We start from the raw sequence: 13,458 nt of genomic DNA, 5'->3' as shown, positions 1-13,458 counted from the left end.
TCAAAGAGACTAGGTCTTAATTATTCCCACCATGAAAAAAGAAAAGATAATGATGTGACATAATATAGGTGTTAGCTAATGCTATGATGGCAATCGTGTTGCAATACATAAATGTATCATATCAAAATGTTATACATGTCAAACTTACACAAAATTACATGCCAATTATATCTCAATTAAAAAAAAAAGTGGGCTTATATTGGTGGAGGTGAGCTTCTGCTTAGGTAAAACCCCAGTAAAATCAGACCCAAAACAACAAAACTGCTATTTTCTAACCATTTCCTTTGGGCAGAAACTGTGCTAAGCTGTGCTTCCCCTATCCTTAGAGATTTTCAAGACTAGAACAAAACATCAGAATAAAATAGCATTTGTCTTGACTGAGCTACAGAGCTGACCATTTCAGCTTAATAAGAACGTATGGGGCTTCCTTGGTGGCGCAGTGGTTGAGAATCTGCCTGCCGATGCAGGGGACACGGGTTCGAGCCCTGGTCTGGGAAGATCCCACATGCCGCGGAGCGGCTGGGCCCGTGAGCCACAACTACTGAGCCTGCGCGTCTAGAGCCTGTGCTCCGCAACAAGAGAGGCCGCGATAGTGAGAGGCCCGCGCACCGCGATGAAGAGTGGCCCCCGCTTGCCGCAACTGGAGAAAGCCCTCGCATAGGAACGAAGACCCAACACGGCCAAAAATAAATAAATAAACAAACCAATGAACCGACATTAAAAAAAAACGTATGATGTAGAAGTAGCACCACCTTCAAGGTGGAGAAGGATTCACTTATCTACCACCACCCCCACTTATCTACCACCACCCCTTCTTCCTTCTTGCTGAAGATTTTTATTGTCTTTAGAAAAATCCTTATTTCTGACTAGAAATGAAGTCTAAACATTTATTATAGAAAAATTGGAAAATAGTAAAAACTTATTATAGTAAAATCTGAAGTTATAATAGCCAAGATTTACCAAGTACTTTGCATATATTATCCTATTGCATTCACAGGGCAACCCCTTGGAGGTACGTGATATATATTTTTTTAAATAAATAAATTTATTTATTTTTGGCTGCATTGGGTCTTCGCTGCTGCGTGCGGGCTTTCTCTAGTTGCAGCGAGCAGGGGCTACTCTTCATTGCGGTGCACAGGCTTCTCATTGCAGTGGCTTCTCTTGTTGTGGCGCACAGGCTCTAGGCGTGCAGGCTTCAGTAGTTGTGGCTCGCGGGCTCTAAAGCGCAGGCTCAGTAGTTGTGGTGCACGGGCTTAGTTGCTCTGCGGCATGTGGAATCTTCCTGGACCAGGGCTCGAACCCATGTCCCCTGCATTGGCAGGAGGATTCTTAACCACCGCACCACCAGGGAAGTCTGGAGGTAGGTGATATTGTTTCCAATTTACAGATGAGGAAACTGAGGCTCGGAGGTTAATTAGCTTCATCAATGTCACATGACAACAAGCAGGGAGCCAGGAATCAAACCCTGGTGGACCTGATAATAGCATTTGTGCCCTTAACCTTTACAGTTATAACACTGTCCATATTCCTGCCACTTAGAATCATTGTAGACATTTTGGAATGCTTTCCAGACTTTTCCCCCCATGCATGTTCATGTGTGTGTGTGCATATAGGTGTGTGGATACTTTTAATTGACAGAATGTGTAAGAACGTGTGACCTTACTGCATATACAACTTTATATTGTCTTTTTTCCCCTACTTGATCTTTTACTTTAAACATTCCCCTGCATCATAAAAATTCCTCAAAAGCATGATTCTAACAGTTATAAAATATTCTATGTTCTAAATGTATGTATTATAATTTAGTCAATCTCTTCTGTTGGAATCAATCTTTATCTCCATCTTTAATCTTTCACATTTAAACCACAACAATGACAGACATCAATTAAGCAGTTACTCTGAGCCAGGCACCATGATTCATGTATATTAACTCACTTCATAATTCATTTCATAACTAATGCTGGGATGAACATGTAATATGTAACGTTATGCCTCTTCATTTAGTTAATTTTTTTTTAACATCTTTATTGGGGTATAATTGCTTTACAATGGTGTGTTAGTTTCTGCTTTATAACAAAGTGAATCAGTTATACATATACATATGTTCCCATATGTCTTCCCTCTTGCGTCTCCCTCCCTCCCACCCTCCCTATCCCACCCCTCCAGGCTGTCACAAAGCACCGAGCCAATATCCCTGTGCCATGCGGCTGCTTCCCACTAGCTATCTACCTTACGTTTGTTAGTGTGTATATGTCCATGACTCTCTCTCGCCCTGTCACAGCTCACTCTTGGTGAAGCTTTCTTTGTATAGATCTTGCTTGTTTCCTAGGTTTATTTCTGGTATTTAAATTTTTTATTTGCTATTGTGACTTTGCCAGTATTTTGATCTATCGAGTTCCCAATACTGAAATCCTAATTTCAGAACATGTTCCCTTTGCTTCAAAACACCTATTCTCTCTTTCAAAACCATGCTCATCTTTATCATCCCTTTATCTCTAGTAGATATTTGCCTAATGGGAAGTAAGTAAGGTTTTCTCTCTTTCTGTCTGTGTATGTGTCTCTCTCTCTGCCTCTGTTTCTCTCTCTCTCACACACACTCACTCACACACCTGTGCAAACTTACATCCATGTCTGAACATAGTCGGAGATACTTCTGTCCAGGTGTAAGAACTCTCTTTATACAGATCAATATTGTCTTAGATCCCAAACTCCCAGATAGCAGGTTCCATCAAAATAGCCTGATGGATGTGGGTACTCGGTAAATATTTTTAGTAATAATGTCTGAGTTTTCAGGGGACTCTGGGGTTTCCTGTTTAGATTTTGCTTTGCTCCTAAGTTTCTTCGCCTAAAGGTAGTGCTGGGAATTCAGAGACTAAGCTGTTAGATCATAAGGCACATTTCCTTGTCATCACCATTCATCTATTCATGCTAATCTGTCTCCTTCTTGGGCTTCTGGGCTGTTTCTCTCTATAAATATCTTCAAGGACAAGTGAGAATTGCCCTTTTGCCCGTCTATCACTAAAATAAAAAAACTAGAGAGAAATTCTGCCAGGCTTGATGGAGAGTATTACATGAATGTTTCTTATATCAATGGAGCAAGGCTATTAAAAGAAAAAGCTCTCAGAACATCAAAGCTGTGTTCCTATCCAAGGGCAAGCATAGTCATCTGATTATAATACTTCAAGAGGCCAGACTGTAAACTTCATGCGGGTGAGGACTGTCATGTTTGATTTTGTCCACTAGGGTCACCTTTCAGAGCCTTGTTTCCTCATGGATAACCGGGGAGAACCGCTTTCGTCTGTGTCTCGCTGGAATTTTGTGACGAACAAGTGGAATTGTGTCCATAGGAAAATGCTCTGAGAAGTAAATACATATGGAAAAATGTAATAATACTAACAATACTAATAATAACAGCAATAGCACACTATCAAAATTATCCAGAACAAAGAACAAATGAAGTTATCAGAAGAGGCAGTTAAATATAGGAGGTGTCCTTTAGTTTGGGGAATAGAAAGCATGAGGTAAAGGGTAAAGGAAACAGAAAGACAAATTTCTGAATTCCACCTGTAGAAAAGAAGCTAATGAGGGAGGAGGAACATCAGCAGAAGTCTGGCTGGGGGACACATTACAAATATCTGCGTTGGGACTTCCCTGGTGGTCCAGTGGTTAAGACAACACACTTCCAATGCAGAGGGTGCAGGTTCGTTCCCTGCTCAGGGAACTAAGACCCCACATGCCACGTGGTGTGGCAAAATATATATATATATATATATATCTGTGTTGGACTCAGTATCAAAAAAAACCAAACAAGCCAGTCAAAATATGGGCAGAAGACCTAAACAGACATTTCTCCAAAGAAGACATACAGATGGCCAACAGGCACATGAAAAGATGCTCAACGCTGCTAATTATTAGAGAAATGCAAATCAAAACCACAGTGAGGTATCACCTCACACCAGTCAGAACGGCCATCGTCCAAAAGTCTACGAACAATAAATGCTGGAGAGGGTGTGGAGAAAAGGGAGCCCTCCATGATGGCTGCACCCATCTACATGCTGGGGCATGCAGCCATCATGGAGAACAGTATGGAGGTTCCTTAAGAAACAAAAAATAGAGCTACCGTATGATCCAGCAATCCCACTCCTGGGCATATATCCAGAAAAGGTGAAAACTCTAATTCAAAAAGATCTATGCACCCCAATGTTCATAGCAGCACTATTTACAATAGCCAAGACATGGAAATAACCTAAATGTCCATCGACAGATCAATGGATAAAGAAGATGTGGTGTCTGTGTGTGTGTGTGTGTGTGTGTGTCTGTCTGTCTGTCTGTAGTAGAATATTACTGAGCCATAGAAAAGAATGAAATAATGCCATCTGCAGCAACTTGGATGGACCTAGAGATTATCATACTAAGTGAAGTCAGACAGAGAAAGACAAATATCATATATCACTTATGTGTAGAATTTTTAAAAAATGATACAAATGAACTTATTCACAAAATAGAAACAGACTCACAGACATAGAAAACAAACTTACGGTTACCAAAGGGGAAAAAGAGGGGGAAGGGAGAAATTGGGAATTTGGATTTAACAGATACACACTACTATATATAAAATACATAAACAAGGACCTATTGTATAGTACAGGGAACATTCAATATCTTGTAATAAAACTATAATGGAAAAGAATCTGAAAAAGAATATACATATAAAGCTGAATCACTTTGCTGTACACCTGAAACACTGTAATCAACTATACTTCAACAAAAAAATAAAAGCACAACATCTGAGCAGGAAAATAAAAAACTGTGTTGGAAGAAAGGTAGAGAGGTGGGTCTTTAGGCAAGAATGTTAGGGATGAAACACCCTGCATTATTACTCTAATAGCAACAACGGATCAACTCATTAAAAGTGAGAACCAATGTATCATTAAGAACAGTATTTCCCAAAGTGTGTTCTGTGGCGTATTAGCCTGAGGATCAAAAGATGCTAGGCCACATGCTTAGTAAATGTCCCATGCTATACTGTTCCAAGAGCCACAGGAAACAGCGGTTGGCCAAAGGCTTCACAAGACCTCCAAGGAAAGCAAACAGTTCACTTTTGCTTAACTTAGCATTTGACTTCTCAATATTCCCCCGTATTCCCTACCCTTTTTTTATTGATAAAACTTGTTTATATCAGGCAGAACCAGTTGTTTGAGAAGCATGGTTTTGGAAAATATGGTTTAATTCCTGAACTTGCAGAACTGGAGATTTCAGATATATTCAGGCTCCTGCTCTGAAGGCATCATACTTCTGGATGAGCAGCTTTGAACTGAAGAGTGTTAGTTGAGAACAGAAATCAATTTCCAAAGGTGGACCCACTGGCCTGCAGTGTGTGGGGTGCTGGTGAGCTCCAGATGAGCCAGGAAAGCTATCCTTGGGAACCAAGCCTTGGCTAACTTCTCAGCAATGCTTGGCATTAGCCTGGGTCTCCTGGATATTTTCCAAGAAAGTTTTGGTAGAAACACAGAACAGAGAGGGGAAGGGAGTGTAATCCTCAGAGATAAAGGTAGGAACAAATTTCGGCCTCTGGAGCCATTCATCCATCCATCCATCCATTCATTCATCAAGCATACATTACTTATCAACACTGTGCTAAGTTCCTGGGGCTAACAGTGCAGCCACAAGGGGTGCAGAGAAGGAAAGGTACTCTGAGAGAAATCTGGTCAGAGTATAGTGAGTACAACCTAGGGTGAGGGCAACAGGGCAATCAAGAAGGGCTTCACGAAGGAGGTGACTTTCCAGCTGAGCTTTGAAAGAGGAGTGAAATCTGCATTTTAACAAGAGCTTCAAGTGGCTATATTTTGAGGAGCACTGTTCTAGGATATGAGCCCTCCTACCTGGCCTTCTCTTGAGGACTAGTTGAAGGTGTCCTTCAAAGTCAACGTTAAAATTCATTACAAGTCATGGATAAAGAAGGTGTGGTAGATATATACAATGGAATATTACTCAGCCATTAAAAAGAATGAAATAATGCCATTTGCAGCAACATGGGTGGACCTAGAGATTGTCATACTGAGTGAAGCAAGTCAGAGAAAGAGAAATATCGTATGATGCCTCTTATATGCAGAATCTAAAAAGAAATAGTACAAATGAACCTATTTACAAAACAGAAACAGACTCACAGAACGATAGAGAACGATTTATGAGAACAGACTTATGGTTTCCAGAGGGGAAGGATGCGGGGAAGGGATAGTCAGGGAGCTTGGGATTGACATGTACATACTGCTGTGTTTAAAATGGATAAGCAACAAGGACCTACTGTATAGCACAGGGAGCTCTGCTCAATGTTATGTGGCAGCCTGGACGGGAGGGGAGTTTGGGGGAGAATGGATACATGCATACGTATGGCTGAGTCCCTTTGCTGTGCACCTGAAACTATCACAACATTGTTAATTGGCTATACTCTAATATAAAATAAAAACTTAAAAAAATTTATTACAAGTCAGACATAGTTTGCTTATTAACGAATGGCAAACTGCACCTCAACCATGGCCTGCTTTGCCAACTCATCTAATAGCTGCTGTTTTGTTATCTGGGCAATGTTTAACAACTTTGGGAGGGACTTTCTTTTTTCCTTAACAACAACAAAAAACCCTTTTTATTATGTAAACTTTCAAACATATTAAAAAATTAACAGAATAATGTAACAAAACTCCACGTTCCCATAACTCAGCTTCAACAACCACCCATTAGTGGCCAATCTTGTTTTATCTATATCTCCCATATTATAACAAAGCCATTATAAAATTTTATCAGTAAATTAAAATGTTTTCTTTTCTTTTTTTTTTTTTTTTTTTTTTTGCGGTACGCGGGCCTCTCACTGCTGTGGCCTCTCCCGTTGCGGAGCACAGGCTCTGGACGTGCAGGCTCAGCGGCCATGGCTCATGGGCCCACCCGCTCCGTGGCATGTGGAATCCTCCCAGACCAGGGCACGAACCTGTGTCCCCTGCATCAGCAGGCAGACTCTCAACCACTGAGCCACCAGGGAAGCCCTAAAATGTTTTCTTTTACAGGAACACACAGATTATCATCTTGTACCTCTAATAATCTAGGACTCATTAGATTGAAAGGACCTACTGAAAGGATCCTAACAGCAGTTTAAACTCTATATTCCCAAATACCAAATGTCAGTGGCCACCCTCTGCCACATATTGGGGAAACTTATGAAAGTAGCCATCCAGGCAAGGGGCTGCTTGGGTGAGGCGCATATCTAAAATTTATGGGTATTGGGGCTTCCCTGGTGGTGCAGTGGTTAAGAATCCGCCTGCCAATGCAGGGGACACAGGTTCGAGCTCTGGTCCTGGAAGATCCCACATGCCGCGGAGCAACTAGGCCCTTGTGCCACAACTACTGAAGCCTACGCGCCTACAGCCTGTGCTCTGCAACAAGAGAAGCCACCGCAGTGAGAAACCTGTACACCGCAATGAAGAGTAGCCCCTGCTCGCTGCAACTAGAGGAAGCCCGCGCACAGCAACGAAGACCCAATGCAGCCAAAAATAAATAAATAAATTTATTAAAAAATAAAAATCTATGGGTATTTATAATAGAGCTTTCCAACAAAGCTGACACAATTCAGGCAAGGTCTCTGTCACCTGAAACCATCTTAACACTCTTCAGAGCTTCAAGCACAGGAATTCATAAGAAATAAGTCATAGGTGTCCATAATATTAATAACCTATTTCTCAGATGACAATGATGTGGAAAGAGCCACAGAAGGAAGAGAGAAATCACACTGAGAGACCCAACGAGCTACAATATTTAGAGCTTCAACTTGTAAGCAATGTAAGCCTCCTGGGTCAGCTACCTCGACCAAGATCGGTTATTTCCAAGTTCTGCCTTGGTCACTGAAAACAACAACAAAACCCAAAACAAACAAACAAAAAACCATCAAGCCCCCCAAAAAATGTACACAAAAAACACCCCCCTTCTAAACCTACTGAAGTCCAGTTGAAACACAGCGTTGACAGATGAGCCCTGGTAGAGCCTGGGTCAGATAGAAAGAACGCCCAGTTTGGTTTGTCTTTCATCCTGTGGATATTTACTTTCTTTTTGACCACAGACCTTGTCTTCTAGAGCAGGTGTGGTCAGGCTCTGGGCAGGACTGTGGCTTACTGTGCCAGCCCACGTCCAGATAATGGATTTTGACAATGGCTTCAGATCAATCATCCATTATCAACTGCATCTTCTGCTGGTTTACGAGACCTGTTGCCTTGTTTTGAGGATTTCTCTTTGCCTTTTTTTTTCTGTGCTGGAGCCATTTTCTGGATCCTGTGTCTTTCTCTTTCCTGATTTACTTCCTTGTATTCAGGGAGCACATCCTCCCATAGCTTTCTGAGAAAAGGTATATGTCAGATGTTTTTTTGAGATCTTGAATGTCTGAAATTAATATTTACCTTTAGACCACAGTAGTTATTTATTCCAGTGACACATTTACTGGTCACTGTTTTTATTTTTTATCAAATTTTGCTAGTCTCAATAAAAACAGAAAAACTGCTACTGCTACTGGAAAAGGTAATGGCTTGTATCCCTAAAATATATGCTGCATCATCCTTATTGAGTTCATCATCATCATCATCAATACTTATGAGTTCTAGCTGTGTTTTAGGTAATGCCATGAAACCATTTAACTTTTATCGTTTAATCTCCACAACAGCCCCTGAGTTGGTACTGTCACAACCCTTAGTTTACAGGGTTGAAAAATCAAGCCTCAGAAAGATTGAGACAGCTGCATGAAATCACAAATGTAGCAAAAAGCACAAAAGGATTTGAACCTCGCTGGTTGGTATCTAGACAGATTCTGTTGGTGTGAGGGACAAGTTCTGTTGAAAGAAGGCTTATAATTCACCTAATTAAAACTCATTGGCTATTTTGTATCCGTACTCAGAGTGACTGAATTGGTTCAACTATGCAAAAGACTGTATCATAACATCATAAAAAATGGAGGCTTGGCATGGACTCACTTCCAGTCTCTTGAGCCAGGCAGCAAATTCCAGCTACAAAACCAACAGGCTAAATTTGCCAACACTCCTGCAACTTGCCTGGAACCTTTTTTCTTCCAGAGGGCAGAGACCTTGCCGATCTTATTTACCACTTGACAGAGGTAAAGGAGTATACCAATGCCTGGAATAGAGCCTGGCATATAATAGGTGCTCAATAAATATTTGCAGGATGAGCAAACATTCTTTCTCCAGGGTAAAAGTCATGTGGATAGTCTCCAGCATTCTATCTTTCGGATGGAATAAACAGAGATAGCCAGGGATGAGCGGGACCACAATGCATGAGGCCTGAAAACCACCCTGGGCTTTACTTTCCAAGCCATGTGCTGCATCTGTGTGGAGGAAGGGTGCCATTTTCAAATTCACATGTGCAATGTGGGCTGGCAGTGGCCCAGTCTGGGGGAGATTCTTAAGATATGTGTCCCTGAAATTGAGTACAGTTAAGTGCACTGCAACAAACAGACTTTCAGTACTTGGGGGAAGCAAAGACTTTCATGTCCCCGCCTCTGACAATGCTTGACCCACCAGTGTTTCAATACAACAAACCATATTGTACTGATTCTCATCGGTGGTGCACTGCCTCACAACCAGGACTCTGTTAGCTCTGCACGGGATGGTTAAAAGATCACAGATGCCCACAGCTTGAAGAACACTCTTCTCAAATGTATATTTTTCACAGTAGTTTTATTATCCCCTAGCACCTACTTCAGCTCTGGGATTTGACAGAAGACTTCTCAGGCTTGGTTTAATCAATAAAGATATCGATTGTTTTGAGATTGCTGGCTCTTTTTACAGTTCTGGGAACTAGTTATATGGAGCCTTGTCAGTATGCATCATCTCCCAGTGTTTACTGATTGGGGTGCTATTGAGTTTGGGGTAGGTCAGTTCTTCATTCGGGCGACAGCCTCCAGCACTGTAGAATATTAATACTCTTAGCCCCTCCCCAAATGCCAGTAGTGCCCCAAATCACCGAGATACACAAATACTCCCCAATATGTCCAAGTGCTTCCATGGGGAATAGCATCACTATTTAGCGCCTCAATTTATCACAAATTACAGATGAGTAAGATCTGAAAATAGCCAGGATTGAACATCACAAGACTCCCTAGGGAAAGAACACACCTGGCATTTGGTGGGCCACCTTCCTCTTACACACCCTTCCACTTCCTCTTCATCCTTTGGACTTTGGAGTCTTTATTATGAAACCTGTCAAATCGGGATGTGCACTGTTTCAAAGGGAAAAAGCTTCCAGTACCTTAGAGGGAGTGCAATGAGGAGGGTGTAGGAAGCTGTCTTTAGAATTTGGATTTCATTAATTTGATGTTCTGTTTGTTTTCATACATGGCATATGATGTTTCCAGATTCCAAATCTATCCATCTGTCTGACAATTATTGCCCGTACCTAGCACAAAGCTGGTGGCTTGACACGCTTTTCTTCTGTTTTATCCTTACAACAGTTTTGCCTCCACTTAAAACACCTTTTACATTCTCATTTTCTAGGTGAAGAAATCAAGGCTTTGAAAGGGTATGGAACTTGGCCATAGTCAACTTTCTGACTCCAGTGTCTACTTTCTGACAACAGAATGGACTCTTGCTGTAAATCTAGTGAAAAAGTCTTGGTGGAGGGAATGGGGATGAGGGGACCAGAAAAAGCTTTCTATTCGAAACACGTACAAGTCTTATCCCCCAGGACACACCAAGTAGCATCGCTAGCGTCCAACCTGTCACCACCCGCTGGAGTTTTAGCTCATCTCAGATGAATGTGGGGTGCGGGGAGCCTTTGCAGGCAGTTGGGAAAGAGGTAAATCGGCTGTCGATTCATTAATAAACCAGGACAGAGTGTGGACACCAATACCAGCCAGAGAGTCTGCTGCTGCCTGGAGAATGTGGCTGCTGCATCCTCCACCCTGCTTTGCTGCCAAAAAACACAAAAAACAAAAAGAACCCAAGACCGGATATCTTGGGAGAGGAAAGGAGGAAACTGGCTGGTTAGTCCAAAGGAAACTGATACGGTGGTCCCGGGGCTCCAGTACAGGATAGAGCAGCAGGAGTAAAACAGACATTGTGACCCATTAACACCATTCATTCATTCAGGCATTCATTCAGGCATTCATTTTGTAATATTTATTGGGCATCTACCACCTGTCAGATTCTCTTCTAGGTAAAGGTACAGCAACAAAAAACAAGCAACAAGCAAACATCCCGGCCCTCAGAGAGCTTATATTCTAACAAGGGGACACACACAGTAAGCATGTTAATAAGTGAAATAATATATCAGATGCAGACGAGTGCTTTGGGCAAAAACTATCGGGGAAGGGAGAATAGAGCTTGTGGGGGTTTGATTTTAAACAGCGATCAGAGAAGCCCTCAGCAAGTGACAAGTGAGGAAAGATCTGATACCTCCACCATGCTGGGCACTGTGCCAAGCGGGTCACACTTTATCTCATTAATACAACAACCCTAAGACACATGGCTTTGATTATTCTCATTTTACAGACAAAGAGACTGACGTTAAGAGAGATGCATACAGCTAGTTAGTACATGGTGGCACTGGGATTTGAACCCAGGTAGTCAGAACTTCAGTGGCTGAACGCTTGAATGTTGGTGCAGATAGCGTACAAACGGGGTCTGAGAGAGGGCAAGCTGCGCGTGCAAATGAGGTCTTCGCGTGTACCCACGAAGCGAATACGGAACCACCCACGGGCAAGTGAGGGCGGGCTTGAAGGGGGGAGGGGGGCGGCGGCTCTTGATCTTTATGAGCTGAATCCCGACTCTCCCGGGTCTGTGGCTGGAGAGTTCGGTCAGGAGAGGTGGGGAGGGAGCTCAGTGCAAGGGTTGTCCCGGGACAGTGCCCGACCAGCTGCTCCAGTCAATAAGGTTAGGACCTCGCGGGCGCTCCTTGCCCTCCCGGTGGGGTTCGCACGGAGCTCCTACCTGGGCGGAAGAGGGCGGTGGAGGCGAGCTTCGGAAGGGGGGACTGGAACGCTCAGAGAGAGGCACGCAGCTCGGGAGGCCAGCGCAAAGGGCGCGCGGAGCTGCACGGGCCGCGGGAGTCCCCAGTGGGTTCCCGGGAGCTCCCAGGCCGTAAGACCCAGCGGTGGAGGGGCGCCTGGGAGCCCTTGGGGGACACCAAGAGAGGCGGGCATAGGGCCCCGCGCAGGAAGTGAGAGAGGGACTACGACATGCTGGGGCAGAAAGAGTAAAAGGCGTGCTCGCACACTGCTGGTGAGAGGGGCACAGGGGTAGCCCAAGAAAGGCCTGGAGAGCGGGCTCACTGGAAAGCGGGGTCAAAGGGTGCCGAAGAGAGCCAGGCAGAGGGAACTGGCGTAGGAAGAAGTGCGAAGGGACGGGAGCTGCAGAGAGGGCGTGCTGAAGTGTGGGACCAGGGGCCTAGAGGACATCGGGGATCGCCTGGGGACCCTCAGAGAGTGGCGGAGGCGGCGCTCCGGGCGCGGCAAAGAAAGGACTCCGCGCTAAAAGACAGAGACAGTGCCGCGCCCTGGAGAGGCCGAGCCCCGGCGGGGCGAAGAGCGGCGCGGAGCCTGCGTGCTCAGGGGACGGGGCGTGCTGCTGCCTGTGAGGGTGGCGCGCTTTGAGGCTCCAGAAAAACGGGTTGAGAAGAATCGGATGGGCGCCCAGGAATGTCGGAGGGGGCCGGGAGAGAAGCGGGAATGTCCGGGGAAGAACCTCCCCGGGACGGAGAGAATGCACCACGGGCGCTGCTGGAAGAAGTGGAAAGTGGGCCTGGGGGAGGCTTGGGCTGGGTTCTGAGAGCCACAGGGAGCGCAGTGGCGGCGCTGATGGTTGCGGGGAGAGTGCGGAGAGCCCGAGAAAGGTGAGAAGGGGCTGCGGAGGACAGAACACCCCCGGTGCACGCGGGGCTGTGAGGAAGGGAGCGGCCGAGGGCGGAGACTGCGAAGAGTCCCCAGGAGGGGCCCCCAGGAGGGGCTCTACACGCCCAGGTCTCTCCTCCCTGGCTGCTGCGGGCCCTCGTTCACTCACCATGATGGAGAAGACTAAAGCCACGATGTTGATGGGGTACGCGGGGCAAAAACACGAGACGATGGCGAGCCACAGGTAGTTCTTGGGCATGGGCACGTCCTCCTCGGTCTTGTCATTCTCAGTGTTGGCCTCGGGGCTGCTGTCCAAAGCCCTCTTGAAGTCCGAGCTGGGAGCGGACTGAGACATGGGCGAGGCGCACGGTGCAGGGAGGCGGTCGGCGCGGTCTGGGGCTCTGGCCACGGGCTCCCGGCGAGTCGCTGAAAAGCCAGCGGCGCGGGGCTCCAGGGAGACGTAACCTCCCCCCTCCGGCGCCCTTCACTTGCACTCGCCTGGCCTCAGGGACCCAGGCCAAGAGCCTCCGCAGGAGAGGGAGGGAGGGAGGGAGCGAGGGCGTGGGGGAGGAGACAGGGAGCCC

The 13,458-nt window shown here is 45.2% G+C and overlaps 1 protein-coding gene across 1 annotated transcript in view; it reads right to left on the bottom strand.

Moving 5' to 3' along the window:
* TMEM233 (transmembrane protein 233) overlaps window positions 1-13,229 on the bottom strand; it is a gene marked incomplete at its 5' end in the record, with an annotated part of 31,158 nt that extends 17,929 nt beyond the window's left edge. The window contains one exon of the mRNA XM_082852617.1: window positions 13,044-13,229. Coding sequence (XP_082708743.1) covers window positions 13,044-13,229 — 186 coding nt within the window. The remainder of the gene's footprint in view (window positions 1-13,043) is intronic.
* Between the last annotated feature and the right edge of the window lie 229 nt (window positions 13,230-13,458).

This window comes from Leucopleurus acutus (genome assembly GCF_964270905.1).
Source record: "Leucopleurus acutus genome assembly, chromosome: 13".
NCBI lineage: Eukaryota > Metazoa > Chordata > Mammalia > Artiodactyla > Delphinidae > Leucopleurus > Leucopleurus acutus.
This window is presented reverse-complemented; position numbering and strand designations above follow the sequence as displayed.